Genomic DNA, 17,284 nt, shown 5'->3' with positions numbered 1-17,284 from the left:
TGACTCCAGCTCAGACAGCACAGGTCACTTGATGGAAACTCCGATGCGTGGGGAACAGATGCTGGATCCTTGCCTGTTGACCTGGTCCTAGCGTCACTAAGACCAGCAGAGATGTCCTGATCTGCACCTTCTTACACTCTGGTACTCTTCTGCTTTGGATCATAACTTTATTTGATCTTACCCAACTCAGTAACAGCTCAGCCCCAGTCTATGCCATTGCGTGGTTTTCACAGGGATATAAAGACCCCAGACTGTCCCCAAGGAGCTCAGCTAAAGCTGTCCCTTCATGGACATACACAACATAGTACACATACAGACACAAAATATGTTATTTATTGTGAATTTTGCAAAGACACATTTAAGCAACAAAATATACATTTGTGAACCTTTAGTTTTATACATAACAAATACAATCTGCTACCATAGCAATAAATTAAATGTACATTATTTACAACAGACATAGGCCACCAGGAACTACAAAGCACCGCCTCTCTACATAAAAAATAAACTTTTGTCAGATACATTTCTTCAAGATTTTTTTTTCACTCTATAAACTCTCTTCACATTCTAATGATATAAATTCAGCATTTTCCTTTGCAGGGTATACGCAGTGCTACATTCATTAAAACATAATGAAAGCATGCTCTAAGATTCAGAAATGAGAGCTTCTTGACCAGCTCTAGTGGACAGAGTTGGAACATAAGCAAAGCAGCATGAGTGCAAGGTGTGATCTGCAGAGGTGCTGAGCTCTGACACCAGCCACTGCCTTTAAGAGCAGTTATCAGTGCTAACCACCTCTTGCAGTCAAGACAAAGACAGCCGAGAAACCTCTGAGCCAGATCCTCAGTCAGGGTTAACAAGCCCAGTTATGTCAAGGAAGTAACCTGGCCCCTTCAGCTGCCATTCCTGAAGACCCCCAAAACCCTGGAAAGAAACTGACTCTGTGCTTAGCACCCTCACTCTTCACCCAGAAAAAAAAGCACTTTCACGTTGTGCTTGAGCATAACCCTGTGCTTGGCTTGGGGGAGCCCTCAAGGAGGCCGGTGGTGCTGGCGCCTCCCGCGCACCCTCGCCCTTAGGACGGGCCCTGCAGTGCCCCGGGGGGCTGTGGGGTGGGCAGGGATGCGCACGAGGGACTGCAACACATCCCTGCAGGCTTGTGGCGTGCATGGCACAGCCCTGAGCCCTGACACTGGTCCTGGGAGGCAGAACTGGGCCTGGGCCTGGGCCTGCCCCTCAGCAGGGTAGCCAGCAAGTCTGTGCCAAGCAGGAGGCAGGGTGCAGCAGGAGTAACCAGGGCACCGAAATCCAGGGAAAAAGGGAAGCAAACACCCGGACAGCAGAGACCTGTCCTACAGAGCCGGGAACTCCCCCTGAGCCTCCCCGAGCTGCGGTCCTACCTCCGGTGTTCGCTGTGCAGCATCATTTCTGAGTTTGGTATGAGCTGCGTGCATGTAAACAGTGCAGACGGGACAGGCAAACCGCTGCCCCGAGGCTCAGACACTGGGCATCCCTGCTGCAGCCCTAAGCCCTGGGCTGCGACTGCTGAGCCTGTGGAGCAGCGGCCCCGAGGCCTCCTGGGCAGCCCCCAGCAGCCCCATGCTGGGCTCCTCCGTGCCGCAGAGCACCAGCACCAGCAGTAGGCAGGAGCTGCCGAGCTCTGACGTGCACTGCCCCACCAGTTAGTGTCAGCAAGAGATCCTTTCTGTTATATATATATATATGTATATGTATGTGTGTGTGTCACATATAAGCACAAAACATTTTGCAATATATATGCAGGAACATCTTCACCCCGTGCTGGAGTGCAAATGCCTCCGAGGTTGAACACAACTGCTCAGCAGTCCCCAGCGCTGCTGCAGGGTGACCTAGGACAATCCCAGAACTGAAAGGGATGCTGCACAGGGCTGCAGGGCAGGGCAGATAGGCAGAAGCTGCACTAGAGCTTGGCTGGGACAGGAGCTTTAAAAGCCCATTGTTATTTAGGATCTTGCAGCTGGTTTTACAGCCAGTTCTGAGCAGCACTTTTGAAACTGCCCCAGGAAGAATAGGAGCAGCTGGCAGACCTTGTCTGCCCGGCCCTGCTGCCATCCCAGCCGGTTGGAACGGTTCAGGACACATCTAACACGTTGCATCTCTCTCCCTGGAGCTTCAAACTGTCCTGCGTGCCTTTTAACCACCTTCTAATAATTCTACAAATTGACCTAGGTCAAAAAGGAAAGTCACAGTTTCAAGTGAGAAAAAAGAAAAAAAAAAACAACTCAGAAATGAAAAACCCAGACAAGAGTAGCCACTGCATCTTCTGCTGAAAGATCTCACAGAGATCAACACCCATGCGAATGATGACATCTATAGAATCAAGCAACTTCATAGGAGAAAAACAAATGAACAAACAAAAACAGACCCTCAAAACAAGGTTTTGCACCAGTCAGTATTTCACTGCAGGGCATAAGAAAACCAGACCAAGTTTCTAAGAGGAAGAACTGGGGATGGGCTTAAAAGTGCTACTGAAGCATCATCAGACAGCAGAACTGAACAGCAAAGTATCTGGAACCTGAGACATCCAGAGCTAGCTGCAGACCGGGCTAAATGCGTTGTGCTTTTCCTCTTTCAAAGAAAATCTCAAGATTTAAATGTTATTTAAAAGCAACTCACTGAAAGCATGAGGGAGTGTCATCATTGCTGGTTATTTGTATTTACTGATCCTCCACAGCACGCTCAATGCCTGCGAAAGCATTCTCTGCTTTTTCCGCAATGTGGTTCCTTCTTTAACCTGATTCCTCTCCCATGAGGGCTACAGCCTTTTCTATTCAAATGTGCAAATCACACACACAAGTGGGAGCACCCATTTGGAGCACACATTCCAGTTGTTTCCCAGTACCACGCAGAGCCTCATTCAGCACAGCCGGTTCGGATCAGCTTGGTTTTGCTCTGGCCCAGGTGGGAGGAGGTGGGGCAGGGGCAGTGGGTTTCTGCCACAAGCCCTCGCCCTGCGCATCACCGCAGCCACCAGGCCAGCTGCTCAGACACACTTGTGCCCCTCTGAGCTCCTGCTGTTTAAGATTAACTTTGGCACTCGAAGTTTTGTTTTCATTGGGAATCGTGAACTGACAAAACAGTTTTCACTTGAAATCAAGAACCTTATTTCATGGGGTGTTTTTTGCAAAGATTATGGATTATGGCAAGATGCAGTGCTGCACTTCTGCAGCACTGCAGTGTATTATTTAAAAAAATCCATAAGGGAAATCTATGAGCATCCTGAAATTAGCGGACAGACTTCAGTAAACTTTAGACAAAGCTCCATAAGAGCAAAGGGACTTCTGTGGCATGATTAGAGAGGTATTTTTTGGAAAAGGGCGTTATAGGGAAGTCACCTTCCAGAACTCATAATCCTCTTCTTTTAAAGTAAACAAAAGCATGTTCAAAAGCAGAGGGACAAATTCTGCAAGGGGTAAAGCCCAATGCCATCAAAAATCACTGGCGCTTTATGCATGTTTGCCTGGCAAGCTAACACACAGGATAAGGCAGAGCCCACAGGATAAATCCACTCCAAGTGCCAGTTTTAGTATTTAGTTATAGTACAGCTTTAGCTTTGGTTAATCTTTTCCAGGCCCATGCTTGGAGTTTTGGTCAGCGAAAAAACACAGAGGCCACCTAAGCCATCTCCTGAGCTGCCAAGAGAGGACAAGTCAACCCCAGCTGCCTCCTGTGCCAGCACCTGAGGAGGCACGGGACACGAGGCTGCATTTGCCTTGAAAATTTGCAACCCAAGGAGCAGAGCTGGTCGGGAGGAGAAGAGAAGGCAGCTCATGAGGTCCTGTGCTGCTGCCCCGCCAGCCCTGTGCCAGGCAGCATTGCCCTGCTGCCTCCCGACCCTTGGCAGAGGAGAGCAACAATGGGGAGAAAGCCACCGCAACCGCCCGCCGCTGAAACCCCTAACTGTGCCCTGACCGCCTGCCCTTCCAAAAGGAAAAATACAAAAAGAAAGTGTTTCCGCACTGATACTACACATACAGGGAGGAGACCCCCAAACCTCGTGGGGGGTCCGCCTGGCCTCCCTCCCGCACCCTGGGATGGGCAGGCCAGCCTCAGGGGGAGGCTAGTGCTGGTGCCCCAGCCGCAGGGTGCGGGTCTCCCACTGGGGCAGAGGCATGGCACTCACCTGGCCCCAGCGCCGCAGCACACCCGGCACTGCAGGGGGGACGTGGGGTAGGTGGGCAGGAGTCTCCTGGGGCAGGGGGCAGAGTGCCCTTGAGCTAGCAACGCCATCGGCTGGGGCAGGGTGGCTGGGTCTCTGCCAGAGGACAGGAGCGGCTGCACGGTGATGGTGACGGTGACGGCTTCCTCCCGGCGCAGGGTTCAGCTGCAGCGGCGAGGGGACCTCGCTGTTAGTGCAGGGCGTGCGCGTTCCCACTGGGTGGTGAATAGTTTTCCCTTTACTGGAACAAAAATTCTCTGAAAACAAAGAAAAAGGATAAAAGCGTCAGAGGTTTTGAATATTCTCACTCCTAAAGATATCCCTGAAGTGGTGGCTATGATGTGCCAGCCCCAGGGAAGGAGCTAAAGCCATATGGTGGGGTGCCGGTGTGGCAGTGGCGTGGCAGTGCCCATCCTCTCAGAGGCACTAAGTGACCCCAGGCAGGGAGAGGAGGAGACTCGGGTGATGGGTGAAAACTGGGGCTTTTTGAAACCAGTGCTTTTGGAAATGGAATTTCCTCTCCTTTTAAGTTTTGTGGGCACTTCTGCTCAGCTACGAACTTCCTAACAAATACCATGAATTGCATGACAAGACAGACTGCAGGAACTCAAGCCTGTGGGAGAACCAGGAAACAAACTTGTAAATGCCTCCAGGCACGAAAACTCGCACGGGCACTGGTAGAGCTGCAGGGTGGAAGCAAGGGTCTGGCTGCCCCTGTCCCCGGCAGGACTCAGGGCAGCCACTGCGGCCATGCAGCAACGTCCCTGAAAGCAGGTGGCAGAACTGCCATGGGGAACCAGAAGCACCCCAGAAATACATACTGCTACGTGGTGGCACTGAGGGGCACCAACCATTCCCATCATTAAATACTGCTGTTTTTCTCAGTCAGTGCTGCCTTCATCTTACAAAAGCATTTAGGATGCTTTAAGACATATTATTGATCACTTATTTAATAGTAAACACTGCAATTGGTCAATGTGGGCTATCACTAAAGGATACACATTTGACCACAGATGAGATGAATCACTGTGCACAACAGTGTTAGAAACACTTACCGCTGAAAAGTTCTTGACTTCTTTCTCCTGCTAGTGGCTCTAAATGAAAAACCAGAATACGGCTGAGTTGCAAAAAAAGGCACCAGAAGTCACCAAGCCCTCCTCCCCGCATCTCCTGTATTTATTCTCAGCAGGACCCACAGCAGCACCAGCGCCGCAGCAGGGGCAGGGGAGGTGGGACGCACCACACCAGGGGCTGCCACCGGCCGTGCCCTGCGCTGCACCCTGCCAGCACGGAGAGGCTGCCCCGTGCTGCACAGCCGTGCCCTACCGGCCTGGAGGAGCAGGGCTGTTCCTCCAGGGATGTCCCATCTCTGTCACCCTCAGTGTTCCCACGCAGACCTGCACGAGCCCGGCCCTGCCCCAGGCGGGCTCTGCCCCCGCCCCACGGCCGGGCAGGGCAGGATGCGGCCCTGCACACCCCCCTGGGAGCCGCAGCACCTACCGTGCTGGAGCTGCCGTGGCTGAGCTTGTCGAAGCGGAACTTCAGATTTGACCTTGGAGAGTTTCTGTTCTTTATATCTGCTGAAGGGTGAGGGAAAGCAAAAATAGTACTAATCCACGAGCAAGCCCGTTTGTTGAAGCTGTAGTGCTGACTGCTGTGCTACCAGCGCAGCAGCCAGGCACTTTAATAGATTGTCACCAATGTTACAATATTTAGTCTATCTTGGCTGAATGTTTGGCAAAATCTGTACATTAAGTGTTTTTGATGGAATAAATTGAGGCTTAATTACATTTCACAGTGTTTCTACTGGAAATGCCACTGAAAAGGCTACAACAAATGACTGATCCATATAAGTATGGGTGGATTTCAATGCTCTTGGCAGGAAAAATGCAAAATAAACACTTAAGCATTAAAAGAGGCTGTTTTACCCATTCAGAAATTCGCTAATAAAATAAGGAGGAGGACTTGTGGGGTGCTGGGATACAAAAAGCAAGCAAGCCAGACTGCATTTTCCAGCTTAGTTTTTCTCCTGAGCTGTTCCCAGTTACTGAGCTGTTAACAGTGGATTTGCAGCTCTGTCTATTTCGCAAAGAGCTCCTAAGTTCATGATGTGCGTTTTCCTTTGAATCGTGGTTCCTTCCGGCAGGACCACAGTGCAGGGGGAAATTAAAGCATTGTGATGCACAGGCGAGGAGCAGACGAGACGCTGCAGACACCCCAGGGCTCCCGGAGCAGAGCAGTGTCGTCACCGCCGCGCTGCACTAACAAAGGGCCTGATTTTGCTCATGTCGACTTGTGCCTCACTTTGCTAATTGTCTGACTAAAATGGATGGAATTAGTGCAGAGTTAAGTTAGCAGCAGGGGCAATAGAGCCAGGCCCAAGGAATGCTGTTCGTTTATTAAATAATTTGTGAGTCACGGCTCATTCCTTGGAGACAGCGAGTTTCCAAGACTACTGCAAATGTCTATCAGGAGGGACCGGAGTAAACAGAGCCACCGCAGAAGCCACCTCTGACTTAGCAGGGAAGCGAACTCCCCATGGAAGCACAGCACCAGCACCACAGCCATGTCCCCTGGCATACCGGGCCAGGCTGCAGCCTAGGGGTGCTCAGCCACCCCTCGGTGTCCCGCAGCCGCTCCTGCTGCCCCTGCCCGGCAGCTGCTGCGATTCTGGGGCTGCCTCCCCACCCGGGGGGGATGGCCCCCACACCCACCTGTGGGGCTCCTGCTCATGATGACTGGGGTGGCCGCGGCCCCCATGCTCGGGCTCTCGCTGCCAGGCGATGCGCTGTAGACAAACACGTCCTGCTTGAAGGGCGATGCCGTGGATGGCTGGCTTCCCTGCATGGGAGAGAGCGAGGCACAGCTCCATCTCCTGCAGCAAGCTTTTGTCCCAGGGCTCTGCTCACGTCTCGTTACAGCCGTGCTCATCAGAGAGCCCCCAGGAAGGCTTGTGCTCCGGAGCAGACCTCCTGCACGCCAGCCTCCTGCCCTGCCAGGCAGCACCCAGGGACCCAGGGCTGCCGAGGAACCCGCAGAGCTCCGGCTGTGTGAGCCCAGGAGCAGGAGGCGCAGGGGCTGGTGCCTACCACGCTGTCGTACTCCTCCAGCGTCTCGCTCTCCCCCGCCGTGCTGCTGAAGCTGCTGGTGCTCGAGGAGGAGCGCGAGATGTTTGACCTCCCGTTCTCCTTCAGCTTGATGAATGGCCTAGGAGACAAAGTGATGCGGAAGGAAATGACATGGCTGCTGCAGGCAGAGCTGAGCGCCTCGTGGGCACCGCGGGGACCAGCTGCTCGGGGTGCTGCTAAGAGCAAACCCCCCAGACGGTGGGACAAAGCAGCTGGCCAGTGTCACCAGCAGAAACATGAGGGCCTGGCTAACTCCACACCATGTGCCTGCTCCTGTGCCTGGTTTTGGACAACTCCTGTCAAATACCGTTCCTTGCTGCTGTTCTTTTTTAAAGATGGCTATTTTCAGACCATAAAGGAGCTGTGTGCATGAATCACCAGGATCTTTTTTTTATCCCTTAATATCAAACTTATTTATACTAAGACCTGAAGATTTTGTTCAACAGTCCCTGATGGCTGTTAGCTACACAGGGGCTTGCAGGAATTTGAGCTCAGAGGAGGACTGAGCTCTGTTCTGCTCACCTGTCTTTGTTGGGGCATATTTCAGGGGAGCTGGGGTTGGATGAGGTTTCAGATTTCATCTCTTGTGATGAATGTCCCACATCTGGTGTCTTCTGGGCTCCGGAAACACTGTCACTGAGGGCACAAAAAAACAGGCTGCGTGAGTTACACAAGAGACTTAAAATGGATGGTCAAATTATATTCCTAGCACCAAATGCTAAGCTGTAAGAGTAACAGATGCTCTTTGGATACCACTGCTTTGATATAAAACAGAGAGAAGGCATCCATGACACCATAGCTTTGAACGTGGCAGAAGAAGCCCTTGTGGCTGGCTGGTGTGGAAAAGGGGGGTTACAACACCCCAGACACACTGCAAGGCCTCCAGCACCAGCCAACAGCTCCTGCAATGTTTAACACGTACTGGGCATTTCTGACCTCAGCAACCAGGACAATGTCGAACTTACCACCTTGTCCTGCTCTCCGACTGGCTCTCAGACCCCGTGTGCAGGCGGGGGAACAGCCCCGACCGGCGCTTGATGGGACTCCTCGACTGGTTCTTGGCTGTGGCTGCTGGAACGGGGGGCTGAAAGAAGGAAACAGCCCACGTTCAGGGAGCAGAGCTCCGTCCTGGGAACTCCAGAGCCCAAACATCCTACTAGGAATTATGCTGCTCACAATTCTCAGCCTGCACATCTAGAAAACGTGTAATACCAGAATTTCTTTTACATCTTCTATGTACTTTGGGGCTAAAAAATAACAGGAAGCCAATCTTCTGGTTCTTCCACAAAACAAACCTGATTCGAACAACACACACAAACGCATGCTGTGCCCAGATCCTCTCCTTGCCCTTTTGTTCTCTGCCTGCTCAGGCGACTGCCACACGACACCAGCAGGGTGCAGCGCCCTGCTGGGACAGGGAGGGAGGGATGGACAGACAGAGGGACAGCAGGACGTAGGGCCACGCGGCCGTGCTCACCGAGAAGGTGGTCTTGGTCACCTCTCCGCTGTTGTGCGCGATGCCCCCACTCAGGCTGCCCGGGATGCCACTGCCGTGGTGCTTCTTTTGGCTGCCCACCATCGTCTCCATGGAGTGGCTGCGCACCCGGATGGCTCTCTGTGGCCGCGAGGGACAGGGGACAGCGGGTCACCACCACATGGGGACCTGCTGCAGCCCAAAGCCTCCCCAGCCCCAGGCCCTGCCCCAGCAGAAGCACACCGGCTTGCAGCCTGCCTTCTGCTTCACCCCGCAGCGCCAGCACTGCCCGCAGCGCTGCCACGTGCCAGCAGCGTCTGCTTCGGCAGCGGCAGGAGCTGTGCGGGCACCGGGGTGGGGTTCATCCCGCAGTCACGGGATGCCAGGGCTGAGTGCGGCGGCAGGGCCAGGACAAGCCCCGGAGCCCTGGCTCCTGCCCCACGTGTGCACAACCTTCCAAAACTCCCCGAGGAACGGCAGCTGCAGCCCAGCTGTACAGCTGCATTCGTGTGCACACCCCAGCACCTCTCCCTGGATTCGGAGCAGAAGGGTCTGCAAGGAGCCCCCAGCCCTCCCTGCTGCCTGCACTGCTGACAGGTCCGTCTACCAGCCCCTAAACATCACAGTGGTGGAGGCTTCACATCCTCATCAGCACAAGTGTTTCTGGTCTTCAGCACGCTTATGCTTGATAAACACAACCCGCCCAAAGTGCTTCTGCTGCTCATTTGGCCCGCTCGTCTCTGCAGTGGTCATGGAGGAGAGCTGAGCCGTGTCCCTGTGGCAGCTGCCAGCAGCTGCAGCCTGTGGCTGCTCCTCAGCCTTCATCCCTCCAGACCCAGCAGTGCCCTTTCTGCGCTCCTTGCTCCGTGCAGCTCCAGACATGCTTTCTCCAGACATGCTTTTTAACCCACTCTCAAGGCTGGGAGGCTGGCTGCATTCCCATGCAGCCTTCGGCACCATGCTATTCAGCAAACCACAGCCTTCTCCCAGAAGGCCTGAGACATCTGTGCCGATTTTGGTGTAGGCTGGTTATCAGGAAGAAGTTCCCACGACAAGGTCTGGTGCCCTTGCTCTCTCCAGACCAGGTGCTGGCTCCAATCCGCTGACAGAGACCAGAGTGGTGCTGTGCTTGGTGTGAACACAAAGGGATGTGAAGTGTTCCAAGTCCGCCAGAAAAAGGACCAAAGGCACGGCTCTGTGAGCATGAATTACACAAGCAGGGAATGAGGACAACTTTAATGTGTTTTGACTCAAAACTGTGGTAACCAGAGCTGCGCATACTGGAGGCAGAGACCTTTTGTAAATCTGAACACTCATTTTGGATGCTTAAACAGGACCTGAGCTATTTTTAAAGCCTTCTCTCAGTTGTTGTCCTGAGCACTTACAAATAAGACCACGAGATCTTTTGAAAGTCTGGCACACACTATGAAAAGCAACAGTGAAATGCACAAGTTAAAAAAAAATCTATACACTTATTTTAATTACTGTAGTCACCATAGTAACTGGAGACCAAACTGGACTATGATACCAGTGTGCCAATTACAGTAAAGTTTTCCTTTGCAGCTATTACCTTCTGAATTTCTGCTGTGCTATCTATCATGCCATGGCTACATTCTTCTCCAACCCATTCAATGACAGCTCAAGGTAAAGAGATGTCAGAGGGAACTAGCCAGCAAGGGGCATATTTCTGAAGGCATCCAGCACTGCATCCCATGGTGCACGGGCACCACTTTGCTGCCAGCTTCAGCCAGTTGTAAAACCCCACAGGTACCGAACTCTGCTGCACCCTGCAGAGCCCAGCTTGCACAGGGACCACGGTGTCCCCAGCAGCCCCGCGCTCAGCCCCTCCTGCCCCTCGAGTAACGAACTGCAAGCAAGCGTCCATCAGACTGGATTTATTAGGATCAGCAACTCGTACAAAATTTGTCAGTGTCTGCAAGTGAAAGCAGCAGGTCGTTCTGCTGCCAGCCGCCCTGGCTGCCCACGACATGCAGGGAGGAAGGTCCCTTCTTGGCACTGCCGAAGCCACAGAGCCCTGTGGTGCTCCCAGCACCCACCTGCCGCCCGGCACAGCCCCTCGCCCCGGCACCGCTTCGTGTACGGCATGTCCCCGAGGGCCAGCACTCCGAGAGCCACAGTGCCCACGGAGAGGCCAGGAAGGAGCAGGCCAAGGGCTGGCTCACCGATGTGATGCAACGGGCAAACAGAAATGGAGCAGATCGCGTCTTGCCCTGCTCCCAGCCCTCCGTGCTTGCCACTTCCCTGCCCCACGTTTACTCCAGGAACAAACTGCGCAGGAGGTAAGCTAGCAAGCAGCCCAGAAGTGCGGTCCCGAGGTGGCAGGGCAAGCACAAGCCAGCTCCAGCAGCTGGATGCACCACACGCCCCAGGACACCCTGAAATGCCAAGAAAGCAAAGTGCACCTTCTCATACACAAAGGTGTGTGAGAAAACAATCATTTAACATCGATGTCTCAGACCGGGAAGTATGCTGTGACAGACGACTGCATGGTACCCCTGGTTCTGCAGCCCATCTCGTACCTACACGGGACACAGCTGAGCCTCCACCCCCCTCCTCAGTGAGGGACCAGAAAAAACCCCTCAGCACTGCTCATCCCACCTCCACAGCTGCCTGCGGTACGGTGAGGTTCACCTCCTTCAAGTGCCTCTTTCTCTATGATAAAGAGAAAGCTGTGCCTATAGCACAGCTCCAGGAGTTGTCTCCAGCACTGCACCTGTGCAGCCCTCCCTGCCCACTGCAGCAAGGGACACCACGGCACCAGCGGCCATCCCTGCCACAGCTGTGGCCAAAGCCACCTGGAGCGGGACAGGGAGAGGTGCGGAGGAGATGTGTGCCCAGAGCCAGGGCATAGGCGTCACCCACCATGGGGATGGGGAGCCCCAGCCGGGCGCTCCATGCATCACCCCCTGTACACAGCCGGTTCAGGGGGCAGGTCCTTCCCAGCGACTCCCCATCACTGTCTTACAGAAGCCCTTGCAAGAGGCTTCTGGCCATGGCTGCTGCCCAGGGACATTGTCCAAAAGCCTTCCCTCCTTTACCAGGGCTGTTCCCTGCTAACTCACAGATCAGTGTCCGTACCTGGAACGGTCACCCAGAATTTCCTCCAGGTTGTTCATTTCTTTCTTCTTTTTCCCAGTTCACTCTTCTGCTGTCCCCACTTACACCCATCCTACACCTTCACCCTGGCATAGCAGCACCTTCCCTCCCTCGGCACCCAGCACCTCTCACTGCGGCTCCTGTTGTGCTTGACACCAGCTGCCTCCCACCAGCCGCCCACCCGCAGCGCAGCACGCCCGGTGCTCAGCCCCGAAGATGTTTTGCCCACCCCCAGCACGTTTTAACCTTGCTTTTGGCTAGGGACTGGGGCTTACCTTGAATGATTCCAGAAAGCCTCCATGCCCTCCGTTCTCCAGTTTGTCCTCCTCAGGCCCCAGCCCCAGCATGGTCTGGGTGTGCCCGTGGAGCTCGTCGTGCAGGTTGTCCAGCAAGGCGGCACGCGTTCGGTCCTGGGGAGTGACAGCCGGCTCAGCCGGGGACCGGCCTCGGGCACGAGGACGCCCGCCTGCTTGCGCTGCTGGCGAGTGCTGGCCTGGCTCAGTGCCAGGAAGAGCAGTTTGGGAGGAGAAATGGAGAGCCCTCTGCACCCTGCCGCACACCTCCCAGCCCTCGCACAGAGCACCACGGGGTGGTAGGGGGTGGTTCGGGATGGTACGGGGTGTTGCAGGGTGCTATAGGGCAGTTTGGGGTGGCACAAGGCAGAAGGCAGTGAGCGTTACCTCCAGCTTTGCAAACTTGTCTGACTTGCAGCAGGCGTTCTCAGCATTGATGAGCTTGGTCAGCAGGAACTCCCTGAACTCGGGGCTCTGGGGGAGCAAGAGAGGCAAGGCTGAATACCAGCCATCGTACTGCTCCTGGCAATTCTGGTAGCATAACCCTACAGACCCAACAACGAGCAGTGCCCCGGGGAGCCGCAGCTGCCACCCTGCAGGGGTGATGCTGCACGATGATGCACCGTGCACAGCCTCCTGCCTTGCCACAGACCCACGGTCCTCCCTACCAATAATGTGTAAAACTCACAAATCACGTTTCCCCCAACAGGGCATGCTTTGAAGCATCCTGGGCACACACATATATTCCTGCTGACTTGGCACACGCTTTCGGACCCGTGTCTCACCTTCTGAAACACCGGCGGGCTCGGCAGTGGCGGGCCAAAGGAGGGGACGTCCTCACGGGCCGTGACGGAGACCTGCAGGGCCAGGAGGAGCCGGTGGGGCAGGGGCACGAGGGCAGCACCCAGTGCAGCCCCTGCGCCCCGGGTGATGCTCCCAGCCTGGCAGAGGTGTCCCCGCTCGCCGACAGTGGCACCCAGAGCTGACGGGGCAGGACTGACTGCAGTGCTCTTTACATTTACTTCCTATGAATTTTGTTTTCATTCATGGCCCTAAGTGGTGTGCTTTCAGCTTGAAATATGATGTTCTACTGACCTCCTGATGGAAAACGGAGGGAGAGCAGGGTTTTTGCTACCCACACTTGAGTGCTGTGTTTAGGAGGGCATGAGCTGTCCTGAGGTTTATTCAAGTATTTAGTCAAAAAATCCTTAGTAAAAAGTCCAAAATTCTTAATAAATGAGCATGCTACTACATGTGCATATATTTTATACATGCACTTGAGTATGTATACACACACTATGTAATAGTACATACGTATATACACACAAATATTTATATGTACATTCAATATATACATACTCCAGTTATGTATATATCACTGAGCACACATAAGTGAATGTGAAATTTGGAATTTAAATCTGTCCTACTACACAGTTACATACAAACAACACACATACAAGTGAGCTGGGCGTGAAGTGCCTGCAGAGGAAACAAAGACATCCGTGACAGTGAGCAGAGCTCCACGGGCAGCATCTCATGCCTGGGGCCAAAGCAAACATCAACACGTGCAAGTTGAGATTCCCCCTACCTTGTAGGATGTGTTATCTGTCTCGGGGTTTTCCACCTGTACAACAATGTAGGCGTGCAAGAAATTGGAGGCAATCATGTCTGGGACGAACGGCGTGTTCTCTTCTTGAAAGATAATTGCCACAATGTCATTGCCAATGTGTCTCTTCCTCTGCAGCTGAGCGGAAAGGGAAAACGTGGTTGGTAAAAGCAGGCAGCTCTGCCACATCAGTGCTGTGTGTGCAGGCTCCTGCAAATCGGGAGCACAGGCAGCCGCAGCCTTCACCAGGGGTCAGGGTGCTCTGGAGCATGGACTTCTGCGGTTCCGGTACTGGGTAGATCACAGCTCCCACACGGCTGTAGCACTGGCACATGACTGCTGGAAGGCGTCTGTACATCTCTTACCTGCTGCGTATCTCCTTCAGTAAAAGGCAGCTTTGTAGAGACGTGAAACATGATCTCCCTGTCCCTGAACATGGTGTACACAGACTCGGCCCCCGTCTGCCCGTGGCTGACATCCAGGCCTCCTCGAAAACTAGAAACGAAGAGAAAGTCAGGGAGAAATGAAGAAATATTAATTGAAAGCTTACCAAAGCCTACAGGCGGTTGTCAGGGACAAGGTGATAGAACAAACCAGCTCATTTATCTTTATCTAGTAGCTAGCAAATGGGAAAGAACAAATCATGTGTCATATATTGTAACCGAGCATCCTGGTACCAGTCTGGAGCTCAGGGCAGGCAACGCGGTAACAGCGACGGGCTCAGAGCTGGCACCAGCCGTGGGCATCCGCAGCGGCCATGAGGCCGAGCACCGTACAGCTGCTCCCAGCCCAAATCTGCTGAACCTGACCCCGCGGCACAGCGCTCAACATGGCGTGTGCTTCCATGAAGTCTCTCATTTACAGCTGAGTATCACCAGATATCCCCTCCAAACTGCAGGAAAGGAAGATCTCTCTTGGCAGTTCCAATTTTTCTGAAAAACTCCCCCAATTTTGAAAAACAAGCCAAGGCTATATTTGCTTCTTCTTTGTGCTGCTCATGAATAAGATGACTTCTGTTCTCGCATGAGAGGTACTTTACATACTATATGGTGTCCTGTTAAATTTATTTATAAAATCATTCTTTTTACTTACCCTTTAAAGTCCTGCAGCGTTATGGTGTCTCCCAACAAATTCAAGAAGTTCTTGAAGGCAGCGCTCTCCTCATTATTGCCAAACAACTCTTCCTCCTGGGTCTACAGGACACACGAGCCCATCTCAGGAGGGCAGCCAACGCAAAAGGGCTGCGCCGCTCCCGGCAGCCCGCACCTCCCAGCCAGGCAGGACAGGGCCGGGCTGCAGCCACACCGAGAGGGCTCCAGGGGCTGGGGACGCTCCCACGCTGCCAGCACCCGCTCTGCACCACCAAACGTGCCGTGCACCACCACAACGTGCTCAGCACCCGCTCTGCACCACCGAACGTGCCTCCCAGCTGCCAGCGCAGCATAAGCCACAGCGTGGGAAGGTTCAAAGCCCTTTCAGCCACCAAGAAATTCCAGCAGTAAAGCTGCTGAGAACAACTTCTGACCAAAAGAAAGAGACGTGACGATAAAGCAGGGGTAATACTGGAACACAGATTAATATTTCATTGGAAAAATCTAAGTCTTAATCATCCTTTGTGTGGTATATTTCAAAACAACAAGACCGTAATTATGGTCTTCCATGAGTTACTCAATCCAAAATAAAATGCAATATGTAAGGATAATTAGGGTGCCTGTCAGAATAATCTTTGGTAAATTATAAGACTCAGCTGTCTCCGTGCTTCGCATCCAGTGTTCCTAGGCTAATGAAAGCATTTTCAGCAAACGCATGTCTGCATAGCCTACAGCCTTCCAAAACAAATGTAACGGTCTCACTGTCTAAACATACATCTGATTAAAACACCACGGCTGCTAAAATGCATTTTCACATCCATTTTTCCCTACAGCCGCTTGCAGGCTGATTTTCATATTGATTTTTCTTCAGCCACATCATATTTTGAGTCAGGGAAACATCCAAGTAGTAAGAAATGCATTATTCGTAAGGACACCAGTGACGCGGTGTGTCACACGTGCCAAAATTAACTACAGGGCCAAATTTCAGGCTCAGGGGTCCCACACGTCTCCTGACAAAGAAGCCCTGGTGCCGCAGGACACGCTCCTTGAGCACGATGCGGGGATTACTCACCTGCCTGAACTTCTGGTAGATCACACCAAACTTGAATGTGTTGTTGACTTCGTGTTCATCGTAAGACACTATCATCTGGGACGCCTGGAGTGAAACAAACCACAATTTCATTCAGTGGTCCAAACCAGCGACCACCATAGGGGCCCTGCCGCCATGAGCGCCGGCCCTGCCGTGGCTGCAGCAGGCAGCGACCCCGCTCTGCCGAACCAGTGCTTGCCGTGCGGGCACGCCTCTGAGGCGTCTGTCAGCCTGAAGTGGGCAGCGGCTGCTCTCAGACTTCCAGGTGATGGTTTGGTAGCAACATGAGTAATGAAAATGGATGAATGAATTGCCTTCATCTCGGCTACATCAAAGGGCGGTGAAACTGCCTCGTAACACACTGCTGGGCCTGCCACATAAAAAGTCTGCCACATAAAAGGTAGTTGAAAATGATGGATTTGCTGTATAACTTCCCCATAATGGGTTTCTGTGGCAGCACAAGAGCACGCTCTAGGCCAAGCGATCCTGGAGTGGGGGGACGAGCTAGTCCCGGCCCTGTCACCAGTGAGGACAACCTGCTGTGCCCTGCAGGGACTGCTGATAAAACACCGTGCTGGTAAAACACCGTGCTGGTAAAACACCGCGTCCTGCCACGGAGCCAACCGTCCATCGCGGCTTCCCTTCCCACACAGCCTCTCAAGCACAAGCTCAACACTTTTCTCTGGGTTTCAAGTCAACCTCAAGGCATCAAACCAAGGCTGTTTCACACCTCACAGCCTTTCCCTCCTTCTCCATGGCCTGGGGCAGGTGCTGTGATGCCTGGGAGGACAGCTCCAAAACAAGACCATGGTGGGTGCACGCAGGTCCTACCCCAGATCCTATAATGCTGAGCCCAGATAAAAACAGTATCTTACACCCTGCATCTATACAAAGCACTGAGGGGAACTTTCTCAAAGGGACAGAGCTAGGAAGATGCAGTACAAGTGCCTATGCTCTGTATCAGAGCTTCTGGGTCATGGGAGAAAAGGAGAATTAACCCTACCTGTCCTTGGTGAATGTGCAACCAACTTGGGTAAGATCCTCACCTTGGGATACAGAACTGGGTTAAACTTCAGTCCGGAGGCATCATCGCAGAAGGCCTGAGAGCAAGGGAAAAGTGTCATCAGCCCCCGCAGGAGCGCTGGGACCCTGCCTGGAGCCTTGCCAGCAGGCAGCCACGGGCAGCCCGGCCTGGGAAATCCAAAGGAATGGCTGCAAGTGTCTCATCAGGGAGCCAAACCCTGCACCAGACTGTGGGAGCTCCCCCTCTGCATCCCCCCTGCTTTG

General features: G+C 53.3%; 1 protein-coding gene across 11 annotated transcripts in view; it reads right to left on the bottom strand.

The window, feature by feature from the left end:
* Positions 1-315: 315 nt before the first annotated feature.
* RAP1GAP2 (RAP1 GTPase activating protein 2) overlaps positions 316-17,284 on the bottom strand; it is an 83,733-nt gene continuing 66,764 nt past the window's right edge. For 9 of the 11 annotated variants that reach the window (XM_040532433.1, XM_040532432.1, XM_040532431.1 and 6 more), the window contains 16 exons: positions 17,044-17,097; positions 15,980-16,063; positions 14,909-15,009; positions 14,182-14,311; positions 13,799-13,954; positions 12,996-13,067; positions 12,598-12,684; positions 12,193-12,327; positions 8,804-8,941; positions 8,292-8,410; positions 7,849-7,962; positions 7,288-7,405; positions 6,913-7,039; positions 5,699-5,778; positions 5,254-5,292; positions 316-4,455 (listed from right to left, as the gene is read on the bottom strand). In XM_040532433.1, the coding sequence (XP_040388367.1) occupies positions 5,284-5,292; positions 5,699-5,778; positions 6,913-7,039; positions 7,288-7,405; positions 7,849-7,962; positions 8,292-8,410; positions 8,804-8,941; positions 12,193-12,327; positions 12,598-12,684; positions 12,996-13,067; positions 13,799-13,954; positions 14,182-14,311; positions 14,909-15,009; positions 15,980-16,063; positions 17,044-17,097 (1,524 nt within the window). In that variant the 3' untranslated portion in view covers positions 316-4,455; positions 5,254-5,283. The remainder of the gene's footprint in view (positions 4,456-5,253; positions 5,293-5,698; positions 5,779-6,912; positions 7,040-7,287; positions 7,406-7,848; positions 7,963-8,291; positions 8,411-8,803; positions 8,942-12,192; positions 12,328-12,597; positions 12,685-12,995; positions 13,068-13,798; positions 13,955-14,181; positions 14,312-14,908; positions 15,010-15,979; positions 16,064-17,043; positions 17,098-17,284) is intronic. The other 2 variants (XM_040532430.1, XM_040532425.1) reach the window with 1 other exon arrangement.

The sequence above is a fragment of the Cygnus olor genome, chromosome 20 (assembly GCF_009769625.2).
Source record: "Cygnus olor isolate bCygOlo1 chromosome 20, bCygOlo1.pri.v2, whole genome shotgun sequence".
NCBI classification, from domain to species: Eukaryota; Metazoa; Chordata; class Aves; order Anseriformes; family Anatidae; genus Cygnus; species Cygnus olor.
This window is presented reverse-complemented; position numbering and strand designations above follow the sequence as displayed.